General features: G+C 37.2%; 1 protein-coding gene across 2 annotated transcripts in view; it reads right to left on the bottom strand.

The window, feature by feature from the left end:
- Positions 1-23,849, bottom strand: part of lqfR (clathrin interactor lqfR) — a 364,785-nt gene that overhangs the window by 151,223 nt on the left and 189,713 nt on the right. For both annotated transcript variants that reach the window (XM_090391640.1, XM_090391641.1), the window contains exons 6-7: positions 9,542-9,719; positions 4,550-4,664 (exon numbers count right to left, since the gene is read on the bottom strand). In XM_090391640.1, the coding sequence (XP_090247766.1) occupies positions 4,550-4,664; positions 9,542-9,719 (293 nt within the window). The remainder of the gene's footprint in view (positions 1-4,549; positions 4,665-9,541; positions 9,720-23,849) is intronic.

Here is a 23,849-nt window from a genome sequence, read left to right as displayed (position 1 = left end):
TGTGGTTTCAGTGCACAGCAGGAATACATTAGAATCTATACTCAGGACATTTCTTAGGTACAATAATAACAGTAATATCTTTTCACTTCTCAATAGTCCTATTGTGATGTTTTTAGTAAGCAAATTTCATGGAACCTTAAAGAGCAAATTTTGCATTGAAAATATCCCATCTTCCTTTTTTTTGTGTTAGGTTCAATGGCGTGTCATGGCCAAGTAACGTGGTATCTTGTAAACTAATTACTGATTAAGATAAGGTGATTAATTCTATCTGCATTATCTGCTATGTATATAATTTGCATGTTCTTCGGCCTGGTCTGAGGGATGAAAAACCAGAGTTTCCAGGAGTTAAAATCCAACCACCTTCATATGAGACCAGCTAACTCACCTGCTGTAATGCCCTAATGTTTTTCGTGTCCTACATTGGATTCAAATCCAGGTCTTTCGAAACAAAAAAGCATTGTCAACGTCAAGTGAGCTACAGAGCAAATTACTGCTAAAGAATTCAAGGTGTAAAATATATTATTCTTTTAAAATGATTTGCTTAGTTTTATGAACATAAAAATACTAATAGAGTAATAAACATTTAAAGGAGGCTATTAATAGGCATTGCATTTTTCATGTTTTCACTTCTGAGAAAATTAGGTGGAGCAGAGCCAACGACACACAAAACAACAGAGATAACTCCTGATCAAATGGCTAACCATTTATTGAAAACCTCCAAGATTCATCTCAGCTCTACCAGGAAAATTGCTGTACAAGCTTCCATCAGACATATCCTGAAGATGGAACCCGAGCTTCCTGAACTCGTACACCCAATATCCCGGGAAGGGGTACAAAAAGCCTTAAAACTTACCAAGAATGGCAAAGCTGCAGGAGTGGATGGTATACTCCCTGAGTTCCTAAAACATCTTGGTTAACATGACCAAATATAGCTGGCTGCCCTTTTCTCAGAAATCATCATGACTATTAAATTACCAAAGCTGTGGCGGGAAGCCAAAATAATTGCCGTGCCCAAACCAGGGAAAGATCCAAATGACGTGAAAAACCTACAACCTATCTCCTTGCTTTGCATCACCTTTAAGCTCTTTGAAAGGATTCTCCTTAAAAGAATTTCACCACTCATCAAAAGAGCACTCCCGACTGAACAAGCTGCCTTCAGGCCAGGAAGAAGTTGCTGTGACCAGGTCCTGGCAACTCAAATTGAAGCAGGCTTCCAGAAGAAACTTAAATCTGGAGCCACTTTCATTGACCTAACATCTGCTTATGATACTCTGGATCAGGGGACTCTTCCTAAAATTAGGAAACATTATAAAGTGTAAAAAAAAATTACAACTTTTTGAATCTATTCTCTCCAACAGAAAGATCCGAGTCCATCTTGGTGGAAAAAAGAGCAGGCCCAGATTCCTTCACAACGGTCTTCCTCAGGGCTCTGTGTTACCCCCTATACTTTTTAACATCTATGTGTACGATCTACCTCATACCAGATCAAGCAATTATATGTACTCCAATGACCTAGCGATCTTACATCAATTCACCTCCTTTACCAACCTAGAATCAACCTTGAATACAGACCTGAACACCCTGGAAGAGTACTTCACGCAGTGGTACTTGAAGCCAAATCTAACGAAAACAGTGTCCTCAGTATTTCACCAGTGCAATGCAGAGGCGAGTCGACAACTCAACCTTTCTTTCTGTGGAAAAATGGTAGAACACAAACCTCACCCAAAATACCTTGGAGTGAGCCTGGACAGAAGTCTGACCTATAAAAGGCACATCATCAACCTCTCCAATAAAATTAAAACCAGAAATAACATAATTTCAAGGCTTGCTGAAACAACCTGGGGTTGTGGTGCAGAAGTCCTAAGGTCGTCTGCGCTAGCCCTAGCATTCTCTGCAGCAGAATATTGTGCCCCTGTCTGGGAAAGAAGTACACACACACACACACACACACACACACACACACACACACACACACACACACACACACACACTAACATTATAGGCACCCAGCTGAACTCTACCATGTGCACAATTAGTGGGACAGTGAGAAGCACCCCTCTCTCCTGGCTGCCTGTTCTATCTAACATTGCTCCACCACACATACGAAAGACAAGCCTCGATTAAGGAATTTAATAAAGCAATGAGCAACCCACTCCTACCCCTACACCAGACTCTCATAAACCCACCTAGTCTTCGCCTCAAATCTAGAAAGCCTCTCTGGTCCATGGATGAACTCTCTTCAGCTGCGTTGCCATCGATATCTGACATATGGAGAGAATACTGGTCCAACAATCTCCCAACAAACGGCTTCCTGGTAGAAGATCCCTGTGCTCTGCAGCCTGGTTTTGATCTTCCTAGGAAGATTTGGTCATTCATAAACAGGATCAGAACTAATCAGGGCAGATGTGGCTATCTTCTACATAAATGGGGGCTGTCAGATCACCCTTATTGTGATTGTTCTCCCGTGGCTCAGACGATTACTCATATTGTGTACGACTGCCCAAGGCACCAATTTCACGGTGGTGGCCTACAGGACATCCATAAGGTGACGGATGAGACCTTGAATTGGCTTTCCAGCCTGGACCTTTACCTGTAGTTGGAATGGTGGTGGCAGTGGTTATGGAGGAAACGGAAGATCACGGTCCCATCTCACCACAAAGACACTATTCTCGTAGTCACTCTCACAGTCCTCGTCATAGTATCAGCAGAACTCCTCCTCATGTTAGAAGATAATACAATGTGAAATGGGCCTCCTCTAATGGATCAAGTTTTCTCACACAAGACACAATTGCTCTCTACTTAAACCTCGGATACAACTACATTTATCTTGTGAAGTGTTGTGAGAACATGCAGCAGGACGATAATTGTCCCTAGCTTGATTATGACAAGTTACTTTTGCTTTATTTTTTTAAAAAAAAGGAAAGACTTAGAAGGCTGTGCCTTTTATGTAATGAACTTTTATATGTTAAGATTTTCATAATTTGTTTCTGGAAATTGTGATTGTACTTTTCACTTACCAGTTTCATGTAGCCATAAGCATAAATAAATAAATATTTTAGTGAGAAAATACTCATTTCATGATTAGCAGATAACTGCATTGTTTCTTGACTGCCCATGTTGTTGTCTAGTTCAGGTAAGTATTCTTGGATCTTGTAAACAGTATTCTGCTGTGTTATTGGATTGACTGTATCTACCTGTGTGCTTTTACTGAAAAGATGCTGGATAAGTTTTGAAAGGAGTGCACTGAAATCATTTAGTCTCTGTAGTCTGAGACCTGCTGGAAGAATATTGATGACAATTTCCCTGTTCCTAATCAATTTTTTTTTTTTTGATACACACTAAACATATTAGCCATCAAGTTCAAAATAATGTGCTTTAAGTAGCACAATGTGGAAAGTACTTGGCAAATATCTACATGTCACAGATTGCCTCTAAAATGACCGAAAGAAATCAAGTAAATAACTTTTACATCTATATCACTTGTAAGAAGTAGAGCACCTTCAAGGGACAAATCATGAACCATTAAGGAATGTTTGTCATTGAGTGCTTCTCAATCCTGACATATATATGATTCATTTATGAAGTGATGTGCACTTGGAATGAATATTTAAGTGCCTGGTGAAAATCCTAAGTAACACTTGAAAGGAATTTCAAACAATCTGAGCAACTATTCTAAAAGCTTTGACTGATGTATTTCTTATCATTTTTTCAACATAATACTTTTAATATTAAAATATCTTAGGTGGAGATGAATTTCATCACCTGGTGTGAGACCACAACTGGCTTATCAGAGGACTGAAGTGGCTTGAAAAAGTTCCATGTTTGGTTTCTAAAGCAGGGTTTCCAGACTATGCAAAAAATAAATAAAAATACCAAAAGTATAAAAATTAATTAAAAATAGGGGGAAAAAACCTTAGCCCAATCACAGTATTATAGTACAACCTTTTGTGAGTGGGAATCGCATAAAAAAATTAACTTTAATTCTAAAATAAATGCCTGATAGTGTTCTAATTTTTTCTTACAACCTCCAATATCTTCATATTAGAAATCAAATCCATGGAGTTATATATTTTACTTAAACTCACTGCAGTGATCAACTATTAAATTTGAAGAATTACTATTGGAACATCCTATGTACTAATTAGTCCAACGCCTACAGGTTGTTCTGAGAAGCAATGAGTTTTTTTTTTTTTTTTTTTTTTAATTTTTCTGTTGTGTGTAACATGTTTAAATCCTTCTTACTTTCATACACTGACCAGAATTACTAGTTAAGTCTTGACATAAAATAGAGAATACACGATAAAATGCTTAGCTAGTGAATAATTTGCTATACCAAATTTCTTTTAGCAGAGTGCCCATGAGCTTTGATCAGAATTTTTTGTAGTCTTCTGCAGCAAGTAGTCAGTTTGTTATAATGTTTCTATAGTGAGATGAACTGAATAACATTCATGTCCAAAGACATTACATAATTTATGGCTAAACCATGAATAAAACTTCCAACCAATGCAAACTAAAGAAATTTAAAATTTGCTGATTTAAAAGTACTCACTCTGGGATGAAACTGTTCTAATATCAACCAAATCTGAAAGGAATTCTTTATTGTTTGAAACAACTGGCTGCTCTTTTGAAGATGGTTCTACTGAAGGGCTCTTTTCAAGAATGTTCTACACATAGAAATCAAACTTCTGTTCAATAATAAAAACATAAAACATTTGAACTTATATTAGCAAAGCTATGTCATATAAGATAACTGCTTAAGATTAGCATAAAATGACTTATTACATCATCTCTTTGAAAGGGGTAAAATGAAAATTTTAATGAAGTTTTTTTTGCATAAAGTCAACATAGTAAAAATCTGTCACTCTGACATGCTTGCCCAGTTGGTGCTTCAGGAAAGCACCATTCCAAGTCCTGTGGAGAAACTTGGTCCAACTATATATATACCATTCACGTGATGGTAAAGATGAAATAGCATCCTGTTCTTAGATTTTTCATCTCTTTTAATGCATTCTCTCCGAGCTGATTACCAATTATTTTAAATTTCTGCTTCAAATTTAGTCTCATGTTATCACACTTCAATTTCCATATTAAATTCAGTTACTTATTACTGATTACCAATTATTTTCAATTTCTGCTTCAAATTTAGTCTCATGTTATCACACTTCAATTTCCATATTAAATTCAGTTACTTATTACTGAGGGAGAAAGAGAGACATACCATTTTATATGTTTTCTTGCTGTAAATTAACCATATTTTAATATCATAAGTTAGTGAGATCACATATTACAAATTCTATTATATCATTTCCAGTGGCGGCACGTACATAAGCACTGAGACACTGCAGCACCCCCAAAGAAAAAATGAAAAATTTAAATTTTGTGTTTATAAACAATAACAATGCTTACAACATTATATAAATGCAGTACAACATTTTTAAGCTGTTACAGCTTATGTTTCGACAGTGATTGAATAGTTAATAATTGGAATTGTTTCGATTAATGCTTTAGATTATGAAACAAACGCACTGCTATCTAACGCAGTGTCGATATTATCGCGTTCGACCAATCGTAGCCAGTCTCGCCGATATTCGTTTGCGCTTGTGAATGCAGGTTACAAGTCATTCCGACAATGTTCGTTTGAGCAGTGTATCATATCCTTGATGCGTTATTTCTATGAGATACGAAACTTTTATTATTGGTGCGTGTTCGTGGTGAGGGTGAAATATTTTAATAAAGCAATTTTTTAATATATAAATCTATTGATTAATAAATTGATTACTGACTAGGAAAAAAAGAATTTTTTTTTTTTTTTGGTGAAGAACAAGCTGGATTCAGACCAAATAGAGGCTGTAAGGATCAGATATTCACCTTACGACAAATAGTTGAGAAAGCATGGGAATATAACAAACATCTGTATTTAAGTTTTGTCGATCAGGAAAAGGCATATGACAAGGTGCCAAAAGAGAAGATATTCCAAACGCTATAGTTATATGGTGTTAATGGGGCATTATATCAAACAATACTTAGTCTTTATTTGAGTTGTAAGTCAGCAGTTAGAATTGAAGTACAGAAAGATGGTTTAATGTTAAATCTGGTGTGAATCAAGGATGTACATTATCCCCTCTGTTATTCATTAACTATATGGATCACATTATGAGGGAAAGTGGTATTAAAAATGATATCAGAATTGGAGATGTTAATGTCAGCTCTTTGCTTTATGCAGACAATGTTATACTTCTAAATAAATCTCCTACAAGTTTGCAAGATTCCCTGACTAAATTGAATAACTGTTGTAATAGATATGGTATGAACATCAGCAATAAAAAGACAAAGACAATGAAAATAGGTAGAATCGTTGAAAATGTCAACTGCGTTGTGAACGGAGAACTTGTGGAACAAGTAAAACATTTCAGCTACTTATGCACGATTTTTAGTGAAGATGGTAAATTAAATATGGAAATAGACAACAGAATCAACAAAGCTGGTATGGTAGGAAGTCAATTGAATAAATTCATATGGAATAAGAGAGAAATTAGTCAGAACACTAAATTAGCTGTATACAAGACAGTGTTCAAACCAGTTTTAACTTATTAATCTGAGAGCTGGGTCAGAAGTAAAACATTTGACCAAAGACCTGAGAAAGATTAGAGGTGTGAACAGATTGCATCAATGGCAATATCATATTAAAAATGAGGATATTAGGAAAGAACTTGACATTGTCAGCATCCAGGAATGCATTAGCAGAGCTAATCTCAGGTGGTATGGTCACTTAAACAGAATGGGTGAGGAAAGATTAGCAAAACAAGTGTTCTCTGCCAGGTTGGCAGGAAAATGACCCAGAGGAAGACCAAGATATAGGTGGATTGATACGGTACAAAGTGTCTTAGATGATAGAAATATAAGATCTGATAATGTTGGAGTCTTGACAAGTAACAGACAGATTTGGAGGAAAATTGTAGATAGGGAGTTAGTAATGATGTAAATTATTCATGTAGTACTATCATATTCCTGTACACCGCTTGAAGGTACATGTCAGGAATTTGATGATGATGTATGGTTATTAAATAATCACATAGCATGTATTCTACCTACATCTTCTTCTGGATGTTTGTATTTAATGTGAATTAGATTATTTCCATAGTCCGTGTGGTTAGCCTAGTGGCTATGCACTTCAAAACCATATGCCTGGGGAAGGAGTGTCCTAGGTTCGATTCCCATCGGTGACGTGAGGAGCTGAAGGATCTTCCTCAGCCATAGCCAAGTTAACCGGTCTTGGGCGTGGACAGTATGCTTATTTCATCCTGCTAAGCAGGCAAACCGGCCTTGAGAAACACTACGGACCATAGGATATACCGGGGTGTGGGGCTGACCATCTTATCCTGTGAATGGCTTGAGGTTCGATGATTAATAAATCCTCGATATCGCAAGGTAAAAGAGAGTAAAAGGAAAATGAGAACTTATTTCCATACCCTGCAGAATACTTTCTTATGAGTGAGAGAGAGAGAGAGGGAGGGAAGAAGAGATCATCAAGTACAGGGTGGCCATAAAATAACTTTCCCTCTTTGAAGGCATCTGTAGCAAAAACCAATAAACGGAATGAGACCAAATTTTATATTGAAATTTTTGAAGGCATGGGGAGATGATTTCCATGAAAAAAAGATTTAGTACCAAAACTCGCCGACAGGAAAAATTTTGGCGATGGCGGAGTAAAAAAAAAAGCGGATAATTGCATTAAAGGCAGATAAAATTGAATAATAACATTTCAACGGTGTAAGCGACAGCCTTGTCACTCATTCCAGCTGAATATGTCGCACATTACAATGATAATAATAATAATAATTAAACTAAAAGAACAACTTGCGAGAGAGACAGAAATTAATGTAGTGATTGAACTCACAGGAAATAATGTTTTATTAATCAGAATCAGGGTCCCCTGGACCACATACATGATTTTCAATGTGCTGACCTTTCTTGTGTACAACAAATTGCATCTGGTGTGCTACATTCTCTACAGCTGAGCATAAAGAGTCGGATTGGATGTTCATAACAGACTGTTTTATTTTCTCTTTCAAGACATGCAAGTTTGGAATGCCACCAACATACTCAACAGATTTCAAATACCCCCACAATGAAAAGTCACATGGAGTGATGTCCAGGGATCGAGGCGGCCGTGCCATCGGAAAGAACTGACTGATAACCCTCTCATTTACTGAAATGCTGGCATAAAAGGTGCTGTACTGAACGTTCAATGTGTGGCCGTGCTCCATCCTGCATAAAAATTCTGGTGTCCAGACATTGTCTTTGCTGCAATTTTGTCATTCCTGCCAATGCAGGAATGACAAAATTTTCCAGCATTCGTCGATAAATCTCTCCATTACTGGTGAAATTTATCAACGGATAAATTAATGGAGCAGGTTACAGGACCTGTAGGGGTAATACGCTCAAAAGAGTATAGTCATATTATGAAATCGGCTGTGAAGCCACACCACATGGTTACTTTTGGAGAATGTAGTGGTACTTGCTGGATTGCTTGGGGATGTTCAGATGCCCAAATTCTGCAGTTTTGAGTGTTGACCAACCCATTCAAATGAAAATGAGCCTCATCACCCCACAATATTCTCCAAGGCAAGTCATTGTCGACCTCCATTTGGCCAAGAAACGTTAGTGCGAAAGTCATGCACTTATCATAATCTGCGGTAGTTAGTGCTTGCACACGACTGAACTTATACGGATAGAAGTGAAGCATTTTCCGTAAGATTTTCCAGACTCCATAAGCCATATCAAGTTTGCGAGCTATGGCACAAGCGCTTGGACCAGTACTGTCTCTTCTTGCACTGCTTTCTGTGCTCTGCCAGGTCTAACTCCTAGTGATCCAGTTTCTTCAAACTTCTTAATCATAGCTCTCAATGCTACAGCTGACATAGGACCTGAACGCAGGTTATGAAGCCTTCTAAATTCCCGAAGGGCCGCTACAGCATTGCACTGTTTATGGTAAAACAACTTAACAAGTAAAGCACACTGAGGCAAGGTAGGATGCATATTGAGCACAATTCTTCAGTCATTCGAATAACTGCCTGAACATTCTCAATCCCTTTTTAAGGGGAATTGGTGGCGCTGCTGTCACATACGCATAGTAAAATTTGCATAATCCTTTTTACATGCATTTACTGCAAATATCTGATTTCGGCTCTGCCAGTGCCAAAATTTCCCCAATTGGCGACTTTTTGTACTAAATCTTTTTATCGCAGAATTCATCTCCCCATGCCTTCGAAAGTCTCAATATAAAATGTGGTCTCATTCCGTGTATTAGTTTTAGCTTACAGATACCTCCAAAGAGGGAAAGTTAATTTATGGCCACCCTGTATATACCAATCTCTTTTTATGGGTGAGTTGCAATGGGTTTAAAATGCTTCATTGATGTTTAAACAAATGAAGCTGAAACATAGTTGAATATAAAATAGGCAAGTAGGTCTAAAAAAAAAAAAGATTACATCCTGAAATGAAATTAAAAATGACATAAAAATCAACAGTTCATACATACCTGAGACTTTTGTTCTACACCATAATTAGCTGCAGCCCCCAAATCAATTTTTTTCCCATTTTTTGGTGTTCGCGTTGATTTTTCTAGTCTGTTATTAGATTTGGATTCATTTATGTCATGATCTTCATCTCTATATTCACATTTATCTCCATTTTCTGACCTCCGTTCTTCATCATTACTAGAATTAAGATAAAATATTTTAATTACAAACTAAAGATAACCTTCAAAGAAGTATTATTATGTAAATAAGACACTGATAATGATACTCTTGATTTATCTGAGATATTTTTCAGTTTCTGAAATTTTTGTTTTCATTGTATTTTACTACTCATGCATTCTTTTTTTCTTTTATGTTGACAGCTAGGGAAATGGATTATCTTTCTTCAACACTTCATTCTTTGTTGCTTTTATGGGAATACTGTTTGTCTAAGAGAGTATTTTTGCTGCAGTGAGGTTAACTAAGTTGTGTACATGTTGAAATTATTTTTATACAACTGCAAACAAAAAACTAAACATTTACTGTCTGCCTGCAGCCAAATTCAAGTCAAGAAATAAGTGGAAATTCTGTAATTTCCAATTATTTCTTAATTGCAATTTTTGACACTTTTTTACTGTCGTAAAGTCTTACAAACTAGTTCATATAATTCAGTGCAAAAAAACTAAAACATGGACTGCTTAAGAATCAAAGGAAGATATCCTGTTAACTATGCTAATATCAACATAGATAAGGCTGTTTTCTCTACAGTTGACAAAAAATTACCCGAACAGCTCACTGCATCCTCCTCTGATCTTTTGGTAGCATTACATCCAAAGAAATCGGAAATATTACTGGATCCAGATGGTGTCTCCCCCCCCCCCCAAAAAAAAGTACTAAAACTTTGTATTTCAAAATAAACTCATTGTATATGCCTATTCAGGCTTCATACCTTTATGGCATTTACCCAACAGCATAGATGCAAATCCATATCCAGTCTATCTCATCCCCAAAAAAGTTGAAGACTGCCATCTATCTATCATCCCATTATTTTACATAATTCTCAACAAATAACCAGCTTTAGGCTCATTAATTTAATTAGCAATCCCTGATACATATTCCACTACTTTCATTCTATAGCAATTTCCTAACCAATCTTTTCCACCTTTGAAAAGGTCTGGAAAATCATGTATTTGCTTGCTACATTTCCTTGCCATTTGATCAGGATGGCATAGAATTTTCTTTATCAAGCTATCATCTTATTGTCTTCCTTTTGTGAGTGGGTTCCCAGTATGCTGTAGTATACAGTTTTCTCTCTTCAGATTTTTGTCCACACCTTTCGAACACCACCAACCCTCCTTTTTAGAGTTCAAAGTTTTTTTTTTTTTCACTTGATTATATTATACATTAAAGATACATTAAAGGTTGTGCATGAAGTATCTTCACAACTGGGCTACTTATATATAGAGGCTAAAGACTTCATCAATTGCCTTAGTATCTCATAATGCAAAGAACACCTCCTTTTGGATATGTATAATGCTAAACATTATGGGAAGGGCCACCCATACCAGTTCTGCCCTTTATTGAAATGTCATCAGTGGGAGCTAGACCCATAAGTGATACCAAGGTTGAAGTAATGCAGAAAGAGGGTGTGCTTTGCATTATGGGATACTAAGGCAATTGATGTGAAGACATCAGACTCTATATACAAGTAGCCCAGTTGTAAAGATACTTAACATGCAAACTGTTTACTTACACTTGAATAAAGAATTAAACCAAGAGTATAATTTCTTGGCATCTAACTCCTTTTTGGAGATTTTTTTTTTCTTTTCTAACTTTGCACTTAAAAATCAGTGCTACTTCAAGAATGCTAGCTTCAAGATATTCCATAACCAAATTTTCTTGACATTCTCCAGTGAGATGAGGACAACTGAGTAATGTGACCAAAACACAATTCTATCTTTTGTGTTTCAACCAAAACACAACATTTCTTACAAGAAAGATCTGACTTCACTTCCCCTACTTCTGATAATACCCGATAGCTAAACATGACTGCTCACTGTACAACTCCTAACACTATATAAATTCCAAATCCACTCACCCTTAGAATACTATTCTCACATTTGGAGTGGTGTGCCAAAACCCTGCACTAAAAATGCTAGATCTTATCCAGAGATAAGCAATCTACTTCACAGATTCAAAGCTCTCACAGACTATCCAATGACTTTTACCACTGAACTGGCCACCACTATTCTTGGTAACATACCAGTCAGCATTCTGTGCACAGATATCAAGAGAGAAGTTAAACTATTAAATCAAGAGTGTCTGCTAATGGTACATGAGTAAATAAGTGACATCAAAGCAATTGCCTCAACTGCTTTGATGTCACTTTTTTAAGTATGTGATTTTTTTATTAGTGAAATGAAATGGATTGAATTTTTTTTAAAAAAGTAAATCAGTATCAGTGAGTACACATTTACTTTTGTAAATGTAAAAGTAAAAAAGTACCAGTGAGTGAGAGGCAAGTGACTTAGAAAACTGTTGAGCAAGTTTTTAAGTTGGACTGTACATGTAGTGAATATTACATTCATGGATTTTAAGTAACCCATAAATATGGTGTGGTTTGGCATGAACAGGTTTTAATTTGTTAATGAATTCTTTGGGCCAAGAAGTAACTTTTTTTTCAATAATTTATGAACAATTTTTTTTTTCCCCTTTTGAGACATAATGGGGATTTGGATCTATGATTTGGCAAGTATAACTGTCATTTAGGACAGCAATTCTCAAACATTTTCAGACTGTGGCACATTTGGCAATGCAAATTTATGTCATGGCACAACTATGTTCTTAATGCTGGACCCTTACGTGATAAACTGTAAATTTCTAATATTTTACAGTTTACACTACACTGACTATATACAAATTCTATTACAATATATATTTGGTGAAATCCCTTGTAAAAAATTGAATGGCAATAAAATTTACTAAAACTTCATGTCAAACTACTGAAGTTGCTTAACTTACCTATGCAGCTATACTTGTAACTACTTAGCCCATGGTACTTGACGACGTAGTGTGTATTAGTGGTGGTTGATTGATGGTGCTTTAGTTTAGCATTTGCAGCAAAATAAACCAAGGTTATGTAAATATTATGCCAGTGAAAGTTTATATACAAATATAATTGTATAAATGGGCAAGAGTGCACTGTAATTTGGAGAAAAATATTTTTTACAATCAAAAGTTGGCAATACTGCATGAGAAACACTGAACAAACTGAATAAATCCATTCATTTAATTTGTGAACAAATTCATAAATTAACATGAATCATATTGATTCATAATAACAGTAGCATTACCCTAACCAGGTTTAGTAATCACAATATTTTTTACTCTTATATAACTATTTTAAAGCAGCTGTTTCTTTCTGTGATATATTACTTTTAGGTGATTTTGATTTAGTTTGGATGCTTGCTATGTCTAAACAAATGTTACTGGCTATTGAAGGTGGAAGACTGCAGATACCATGTTCTATGTTCATCATAATTACTAGTTTTGGAACTTATTTGGGTGCAATAGCAAAGTTATGACCATGACAAATAGCACTAACACTCAGAATCAGATGCATAACAGTGGAAGAGAAAATGAAAATAACATAAGTTTTCATTATTTAGTTTAATTTTATTTATATTTAGTATACTTAAATGTTTTGTTTGTATTTGTTTATACTTTTACTTATATAGTTATACTCCCTTATACTTATTTAGCGCTTAGTTGTAATAGTTCCTCGACACTATTTTGAATAATGGCGGCAGTGGCAGTTAAAATTGCAAATGGCGTATCGCCAAGTCCTGTCCCATTTAAGGACTTCATTTTGAGTGATATCATATGGGATTTTGTAGCATGCGGGACTTGTGGAATGTATGCGTCCTGGCGGTTGTATATGTGGCAGGTGAGAGAAGGGGGAAATACGTATATGCGCAAAATGCAGGAAATGGGAGGAACCTGGTGAGTTAGAGATGACTATAACTGACATCGTTGAGTCAGAGGCGGGAAATTCTCCACGTTAGAGGAATGAGTGGTATGATAGAGGGCAAAAATGGCGAGAGAAATATGAATAAAATAATGAGAGTGGGGAGTATGGAAAGGTTGAAGAATTGTGAAGTTTTTGGAGATAGTCTCAATTGGGAGGATGAATGGCAAATAAGAGTGGCTGACTAACAGAGAGAGAGAGAGAATGGAAGGAATTTGTCTCTTCCAGGAATGGAAGAGACAAATGCAAGGCGAATCAGAGTGGGAGTGAGAGAGAGTTATGGGAATGATGGAGTAGGAGAGAATAGGAACAGTAGAAGAGAGTTATGGGAATAGTAGAAGAGGAGAGAATATGAACAGTAGAAGAGAGGGAATGAGAGAGAATTATGTGAACGATAGAAGAGGAGAGAATAGGATAAGTGGAAGAGAGGGAATGATAGAGAGAGATATGGGAATGATAGAAGAGGAGAGAATGGAAACAGCAGGAGAGAGGAAATGAGAAGAATGCGAGGAAGCACTGGAACCAGAGATAAAGCGATGTCAGGAAGGCGGGGCAAGTAGGGGAACATAGAGAGAAGGTGTTAGAGGAGAGAAAGAGAGAGAGATGCATATGAGCAATCGAGGAACAGGGTGATAAAAGGTGAAACGTATGGGGACTCAATGATCCATGGTGCTCAAGATACGATGCTTGAGGAGTGTTTGCCTGGAGGAAAGAGAAAGTGTGGCTATGGCAATTAAGAGGGGTGAAAGGGTGGGTGAGATGATAGAGATGGTAGGAACAAATGACTTGAGAGGTAATGTAAATTGGACAGTGAGAGATATGAGATTCTTGCTAGAGGGTGTATGAAAGAAGATGCAGAGAGGAAAGATAGTGTGCATGTTGCCTAGGTATGATAGTGACTAGCTGAGCAGAAGAGCAGTAATATCGAATAACATAATAGCTAGAAAGTGTCAGAGGAGAGGATTGGAATATGTGGATGCTTGGAGGGCGTTTGAGGACAGAAAGGAATTGTATACAAGAGACAGCTTGCATTTGAATGAGGAAGGACGTAGGCATTGGGAGAGATTGCTGTTCTGAATGAGTCGGTGTATCGATGCAGGGAAACTAGAATGCCCAGGGTGGATGGTAGCAGGGATGGCCATTTGTGGGAATGGGTACTTGGGAGAAGAGAGATGACATCAGGTAACGCTGAGCCCAGTGGAGTCTACAGGGGATAATGCTGAGTAAGAAACAGTGGCATTTTTATGCTTTATACTAATGCCAGGAGTATCTGGAATAAAGGAGAGGAATTGGTGGAGCTGATAGCATCAGCCTGGCCAAAGATTACTGGGATCACTGAGACATGGTTGACAGAAGAGGATATAATAACAGAAATAGAAGTAGCAGGGTACAGCATTTTTCAGCAGGATAGGAAGGGAAAGTGTGGTGGTGGAGTACTGCTTATGATAAGTGACGACTTATGTCCTCTAAGAGTGGAGGCTTTGGAAGGCAGTGACACTAATGATTTTGAAAGGATATGGTGTGAGGTAAAGGTGAGGCAAGACAGAATATTTAGTGGGGTGTTGCTACAAACCAAGGAGCACAGAAGTGGGGACCAGGAGATGTTTAGACAGTTCGGCTTGGCAAGTGCAAGAAGAATGATTGTTATGGGAGATTTTAACTATGGCAGTATAAATTGGGGAGAGGAAGATGCATGTAGCAATAAGAGAATGGAATTTCTAGTATTCTTGAGGAACAAATGTCTTAGGCAACATGTAATAGAGGGAACAAGAGGATCAAGAGTTTTGGATTTGGTCATAGCATCAGAAGAGTTGATAATAACTGAGATGACATCTCTCACACCAGATGGAGAAAGTGACCATGTGGTTTTGACTTCGAAGATGAATACACATGCAGGAGTATCAAAGAGAAGGGAACGTATGTGGAATTATAAGGCAGGTGATTATAATAGTCTTAGATGTCAACTTGGGGAAGTTTCATGGAGGGAGGAAGGAATTGGAAGGCCGGGATATCGTTAGTGCTTGGGAAATTGTGAAGGAATATTTGTTAGCAGCAATAGTAAGCTGTATTCCACAAGTGAAGAAGAGGACGCAATTTGGAGTAAAGTGGATGACAAACAACATTAAACAGGAACTGCATGCAAAAAAGAGGCTATGGAAGAGATATAAGACAAGTGAAGAGAAGATGCATGTAGAATATAAGACACAGGCCAGGAAAGTAACTAGTATGGTAAGGAAGGGGAAACTGGAATATGAGAAGAGATTGGTCCTAAGATCCAAAGAAAATTCTAGGGAATTTTTTTAGCTATGTGACCAGTAGGAGGAGAAATGATTGTGGAAGAATGACATTGTGGGATAAAAATCAGAATAGTGTGACTGATGCAGAGGACATTGTGAATTGTTCAATGAACACTTTATTGGATTATTTCATCCTGGAGGAGTAAATTTTAATACTAGAGAAATAGGGCAGGTTCAAGGTTTAGAGGTACAAAAGGAGAGTGTGTTCCAAATGAGACTGGATGGTATTTCACCACAAGTTTTGAGAGAATGTGCTAAAGAACTGACAGCTCCTTTGACCTGGCTTTTCAATGAAAGTCTGGCTATGGAAAAGGTGCCCAGGGAATGGAAGGAAGGAAAGATAGTGCCATTGCATAAGGGTGGAAGCAGACTAGAAGTGTCTAATTATAGGCCAGTTTGCGTGTCGTCAGTAGTTGTTAAGATCTTGGAGAAATTAGTGAGGGACTGTAAACAGCAATGGGAAGATGAGGGTAATGTTATCTGTGAGAGTCAACATGGATTTGTGAAGGGGTGCTCTTGTTTTAGTAATATGCTAGCCTTTTATAATAAAATTACAAGAGCAGTAGATGAGGGAAAGGCATATACTGACATTTTCTTAGACTTAGCGAAGGCATTTGGCAGGATGCCACATGATAAGCTGATATTTAAGTTCCAGCACATGGGTTTCGATGCCAGGTTGGTCAACCGGATTCAGGATTAGCTGTCCGATAGGTATCAGAGAGTTGTGTATGGTGGAGCAGTTTCAAGGAGGCAGAGGGTTACAAGTGGGGTCCCACAGAACTCAGTACTGGGACCTATATTGTTTATCCTTTATATTAATGATATTGACAGTGGATTGGAAGGGGATATTTAGTTGTTTGCAGATGATGTGAAGCTGGGAAGGATTATTAGTAACAGTGCAGATGTGGTAGCCCTGCAAGAGGATTTGAATAAGCTAGACAGATGGACAAATGAATGGGGGTTGTCAGTTTAATGCAGCAAAATGTAATAAGGTCTTGAGGTTTGGGACACATTGATGGGACGCTGCATACTCTATTGGAGGAGCCATACTGGAGGACATAGGGGAGAAAAGAGATCTAGGGTTGATGATTGATAGAAACCTGAAACTTAGGAGACATATTGCAAAGGTGGTGAAGGTAACACAGAGGATTGCTACAATAATGAGAAGGATGCTGACCTGCAGAGATAAAAGAGTTATCATTCTGTTGTATGAGACCCTGGTCAGACCACATTTAGACTATTGTTCTCAGATTTGGTCCTCAGGATTTGAAGGGGATAAATTAACTATGGAAAGGGTACAAAGGCAGAGATAACAAAGATGGTTTCAGGACTGTACAAAATTATGAGAATCAGCTGAGGGAATACGGACTGTAGAGTTTGGTGGACAGAAGAAGGAGAGGTGATATGATTGAGACTTTTAAACTGTTGAGAGGCAGTTACAGGGATGACACTGGGGAGTTCTTTTGCTTGGTTAAACAGTGGGAAGGAGTGATGACAAGTGGCTACCCATGGAAGTTACGAAAGGAAACTGTGAGCAAGAGGGTGAGAAGTGGTTTCTTTGCATGGAGGGTGGTTGAACCATGGAATGCATTGCCTGATAGAGCAGTGAGGGCAAGAATGGTCAATGAGTTTAAGGAGTGGTATGACGTTTTTCCTAGGAGGGACCTCCCACGATGAGTCTTGATAGACTGTTTCCTAGGAAGGACCTCCAGTGATGAGTCTTTTGACTCCATGGAGGCCTGAATAATAATAATAATATTTTGCAAGTACCTGCGCCAATAAATTTATAACCACACAACCTCATAGTGGTGTTGGAGAATTTCAAGTCACTTCAGGTGTCCACTTTTAACCTTTGTGAATTCTTTTTTCGCCAACACTTCGAAGATGTGATATCTGCATAAACACTTTGGAGAAGATAACTACATAAACAATCACAACATTATCCAGCCCAACAGTTTCGAATTCTAAAAACACGGCTATTTGTTCTAATAATGCAGCTCTTTCCTCAGAACTCATCTTCACTATACTTCCTTGGCCAATGGCTACAGCTCCTCCAAAATAAATAAAAGATTCCATACCTCCTCTTACTTCCTCCTCAAACATACAAGAACAAACCATTCCTATTCCATATATCAAGGAACATCTGAAAGGATAGCAAAGTACTAAAAATATAACCATCACACCACATCAGTGTGCAAAATTCCCTGTGACTAAGCCTACTATGGACAGACAGGAAGATATTTTGGAGAACATAAGAAATACATTCATTACTATTATTATGACAAGTCAGGACTGGCAGACAGAACTTTGGACGACCCTTAACATGGGATTAAATGGAAGAAAACCAATAGAAGTTATTATAGGTTAGAAACTATATAGAAGTTATTATAGGTCAGAAAGACAACTTTTAGAATCAGCAGTGACAATGAAGCATTCTGCTACCCTCAACAAGTATGGTTGCATTAATCTGCCAAAAATTTAGGAGACTTTCATTTTAAGATCAACATTAGAAGGCACCCAATTAGAAGTTTAGCTCTTTCGTCAGTTACAATTCGAATACAGGACAGACAAGGCACTTAGTCAAGTCAGTGAACATTAAAAGTAAAAATGATGACTTTAAGAAGGCCCATAGAACAAGTGAAACATTTCAGTTATCTAGGAATAATTTTTAGTGAAGATGGCAAATTAAAATGGAAATAAATAACAGAATAAGCAAAAGTAGTATTGAAGTAAGTCAACCGAATAAATTGTTATGAAATATGAGAGAAAAGATACCTTGCTATCACTTCTGGGTGTGGCTCCCACTGATGAGACTTCAATAAAGGTCTGGGTAGTGCCCCTTTCCTTAATGCATAGCATTATACATGTCCGTAAGGATATGTGTGTGTGGTGCATTATGGGATACAAGGCAACTAATGCGAAGTCTTTAACCTCTATATACAAATAGCCTGGTCGTGAAGTTACTTCATGTACAAACTTTATTTGCTTACACTTGAATAAAGGATGAAACCAAGAATGTAATTTCTTGGCATCTTTAATTTATAGTTTTATGTTCCAGAAACTTCAACATGAAAAACATGAAATTACAGATAAGAGTTCTGAGAAAGATTGGGATAGGGGATAAAGAGATGGCAAGGATAATATTAAAAATGAATACATTAAGAAGAAACTTAACATTAAAATTGAAACAAACTATTTGATTTTTAAGACCATAGATTTTAATGAACATTTATACAAATTGTCTACTAGTTTCGCTAGCTGTAACTGTCTAGCTTTGTCAAGACTAGGAAGGTATTGGTAGTATTAATAAAAAAACAAAAGAATGAAGTAACGGTTTAAAAACAGACAAATTGGAGTGCACGTGTGACATCACACACATTAGGCGTGAAGACTTAGTTATTGTTATTAAGTCGCGTTTTATAATTTTTCACGTAATTTAGTTCCGTTAAACTTAATGAATTTAACAGATTTTTCCACATGCCTTTTAATATTATTCCCTGGTTTCTATTGAGATTATTTCCTGTTCGTAGGACTACTACAGCTTCTTTAAAGGTTCTACATCTAATCCTCTTCAATATATGTCATGGAAATGTTATCCCGATCTATTGAATGGTTTGAAGTTGAGAAATGATGTGCTAACCCTGAGGTGTCTGTTCTATTATGATTGACATCTCCGACATGTTCCTTCTTTCGAATTTCTAGGCTTCTTGAAGTTTGGCCTATGTAGGTAAGCCCACACATACATGGTATGCTATAAACACCTGCATATTTGTAGAAAGAGACACTATCCTTAGTGGATCTTAATAACTGTCTTGTAGTTCTGGTAGGTTTAAAAACAACTCTGATGTTAAAAGGTCTCATGATTCTTGCTATTTTGGTGGAGACTGATCCAGCATAGGGTATGACGTACTAGGTCGTCCAAGGTTGTTTCTATAGAGAATTTTGTTGATTATATTTTGAAGATAAACATTTTGCAATAGGTTTTTGATACAAGGGAAAGCTCAACAAGTACATCCGTTTCCTCTGTGATAATATTTTTGGCTGTTTTTTAGCATATGTATAATGCTCAGTTTCTGTGCATAGTGATGATTGGATGTATAATGGAGATAACGTCCAGTATCTGTAAGTTTACGATATATTGTAAGTTTGATATTTCCATTATCTTGTTTTTTTAACTAGTACTTCTAAAAAGGTAATTGATAATTGTTTTCCAATTCTAATATGAATTTAATTTTATGATAGAAGGAGTTAATTTTTGGAGGAACTCATGCAAGGTATCTTCCTTATCCTTCCAGACAATGAACACATCATCAACATATCTCCACCAGACTGATGGTTTTGGATTTATTTTTGCTAGGATGTCATTCTCTAATTTTTCCATGAACAGGTCCGCACCCGGTGGTGACAGGGGACTGCCCATGGCTAAGCCTTCTAGTTGTTGGTATACTAAGTTGTTAAGTTTAAAGTAGTTGGACTTAAGACAGTAGCAGAATAGTTGTGTAATATCATTTGGAAAGAGGTCTTTTATAATCTTAATGACTTCTTCAACTGGTACATTTGTGAACAAAGAGACCACATCCAGACTTGCCAATAAGTCTGTGTTGGATATATTAATGTTTTTAAGTTTTTCAATGAAGTGTTAAGAATTCCTTATGTATGAAGCTGTTTTCCTTATCTTCTCTTTTAATAGGTTAGCAAAGTGTTTGGGTAGTAAGTATGTGGGAGAGTATCTGTCATCTACGATTGGGTGGAGTGGAACCTCATCTTTATGTACTTTAGGAACACCATAAAGGCATGGAGTTATTGGATGTAAAGATTTTAGTTTTCTTTGCAAGTCCTGAGGCCATCCATTCATATTGCAAATCAAAAGATTGGTCTCGTTGTGATTTTTCATGGTTGGATCTTTCTCTAATATTTGATATGTAGACTGGTCAGCTAGTAAAGTATCGATCTTTGTAATATAATCTTTGTAATAATTATAATGCATTAAAGTAATGGTCACTACCCATACCAGTTTCGACCTTTATTGAGGTCTCGTCAGCGGGAGCCAGACCAAAAAACTTGTTTAGGTAAAATATTTATAAGCTCTCTATTATTTCACCCTTGGCATTTTTTAGGTCTGGCTCCCACAGATGAGACCTCAATAAAAGTCAAAACCGGTATGGTTGTGACCATTACCTTAATGCATAGCATCATACATTTCCTTGCGGAAATGTGCTTTGCATTAGGGGAAAATTCTAAGGTCGAAACCAGTATGGGTAGTGACCATTACCTTAATGCATAGCATCATACATTTCCTTGCGGAAATGTGCTTTGCATTAGGGGAAAATTCTAAGGAAAGTGACCAGAGCTTGCTCCACCTTTACCACGAGTTGCACTACGTGCAGCTGCAAACGATTTACTTGGGAAAAAGGACTAAAAAAATCTAGCTTATAAAATTGCTTGGTATCTTTAACATAATATATACCCAAGATAAAAAACTTTCTACATATTTAGAATCTTTTGAAGAAAAAGCTATCTCCTCCTTTCCTTTTAAACCAAAAATGTGGAAAAGATATATCGATGACATCTTTTTTAATTTGGAGCCATGGTCCTGAATCTCTAAAGAACTTCCTTGACCACCTCAACAGTCAACACCCAAATATCAAATTTACTACAGAATTAGAAGATTGATGGCACTCTCCCTTTCCTGGATGTGACTCACTCTAATTTCTGAGAAATTAAAAATCTCAATTTACAGAAAACCAACACCAACAGATATCTCCATGCACAATCCCATCACAATCCACCTCAAAAACTTGGTATTATCTCTACACTAGGCAAAAGTGTGAAGAGGAAGATATTAACAAAGAGCTTCAGTTTCTACTTACTACTTTTCAACAAAATGGTTATTCAAAGCAAACAATTAATAAGTTACTTTTCAATCCACCTCTTCGCCATGCTGAAGATACAAATAGCAAAAAAAGGCCACATTACCCTACCATATATCAGCTCAGTTTCGCCAAAATTGGCCAAAGTTCTTAAGAAATACAACATCTGGGCTTAATTCACTCCTTTTCTGAAACTCCATTCCTTGCTAAGCAGGCCCAAATAAAGACATGACAATCTTAAATATTCCAGTGTTTATAGAATTTGGTGCAACTGCAATAAACCTTATTTTAGCCAGACGGAGAAATCCATCGAATTACGTCTTGAAGAACATAAAAGAGACGTCATATATGGCAGAACAAGAGCTAGTGCTTTTGTCGAACCATGTTCTGAATTCTGCTAACACTAATGAGGAAAACCTCATTCATCCAGTCTTATGGGACAAATCTGAAAACATCTTTCGCTGCTATGATGAACTAGAAAGAAATAATTCTTAATGAAATACATCTTAACAACAACCTCAGCTATAATCTCTCAGACTGCCATTGTGCTGCCATCCAACTTTGGAATTCATGTGATTTTGAATGCAAGCGCGCACCCAACAATGAGGAGATACAGAGAATAGCTTCAAATGTTCATACGTCAGCGTTTTAATGTTTAGACTTTTTATTCTTTCACAATTCTCTGTTGGTTGTTCTCTGTTATTGTGCATCCAAAGAAATCTTCTTGAAGATGAAACTAGTCGTGCTAAATTAAAAACAGTATTTTATACCTATCTCTCGGTTTACAGTCATGTAACCTTTTTTAAAAAAATATGTCTCTCAGCCGAGTAAATCTGTTATGCTATATATATATATATATATATATATATATATATCATCTCATCTTTTTACCCTCTTTTACCTTGTGGTGTCGAGGGTTTATTAATCATCGGACCTCAAACCGTTCAACGGATAAGGTGGTCAAGCCCTACGCCCCGGTGTATCCTATATACTGTAGTGTTGAGTTCTCAAGGCCGGTTTGCCTGCTTTGTGGGATGAAAAAGCGCAGTATCAACTGGGGAAAAACGCTACTAGCCACGCCCAAAGACCAGCTAACTTGGTAATGGCTGAGGAAGATCCTTCAGCTCTTCACATCACCAATGGGAATCGAACCTAGGACACTACTTCCCCAGGCACATGGTTGTGCAGCACACAGCCACTAGACTAACCGCGCGGACTTATATATATAAGTATTCAAGGGCTAGCGGTGATTCTTTCCTATTTTCCTACCTCACGCAGTGGGAGTCTACCTTCTCCTCAGGTACCTGCCCACCCCCAGTTAAAAATGGTGAAGACAAATCAGAACTCTATACCGCATCAGTCGCCGCATGAGTTACCAAGGGCCGTACTGGATGTTAGGCTTCCTGGACATCCAGTGACAAGTGGGCTACAGGAGCAAGATGCACAGAACTTGAAAGTACTTACTAGGAAAAAGTGGAGCATGGATGAAAATTGACAAGTCATGCAGTGCTTCTATGGTTCAAACCCCTCAGTTAGGGGATTTCAGATATGAATGTTCCAACTTTGGCTTGAACGACACCCAAAATTGGAAATTTCATTTGAAAGGTTGATGCAGCAGCACAGCTTCATTTTCAAATGCAAGATATTTAGTGAACTTGAGCTAGAAGCACTGAAAGCTCAAGCTGTAAAAGGAGACTGTACTGACCCTGAACCGACCAAGAATATGAATGGAGCAGAACCAGATTCCAACGTGCAAAATGCTGAAAATATACAAATAGTTGAGAGGAAGCTATCAGAGAAGGAACTAGAACTAGCAACAAAAATTACCGACCAAATGAACAGCAACCTGGAACAAGTTAGTATTGAGTATTGTCTCAACCAGTATTGAGACAAGTACCTCAACAAAAACTGAAAGAACTCCTATAAGAAGCCAATAAAGCTGCAAGGGCTATCCCTACTGGAATTATTGGACAAATGAATCAACTTATGTACTCAATAGCCTATGTCGTAATATCTGAATTAGGCTAAAAGATTAGTGAATCCAAAAGCAGTAAGGCTCAGGAACCAAAATGAAAGCATCGACTGGAGAATAAAATTCTTAAACTCAGAGCAGACATGAGCAATTTGAAAAACCTTA

This window comes from Typopeltis vanoorti, chromosome 4, assembly GCF_054136105.1.
Source record: "Typopeltis vanoorti isolate ZY-2024b chromosome 4, IOZ_Tvanoo_1.0, whole genome shotgun sequence".
NCBI classification, from domain to species: domain Eukaryota; kingdom Metazoa; phylum Arthropoda; class Arachnida; order Uropygi; family Thelyphonidae; genus Typopeltis; species Typopeltis vanoorti.
Note: the sequence above shows the minus strand (reverse complement) of the source record. Positions and strands in the feature narration are given on the sequence as shown.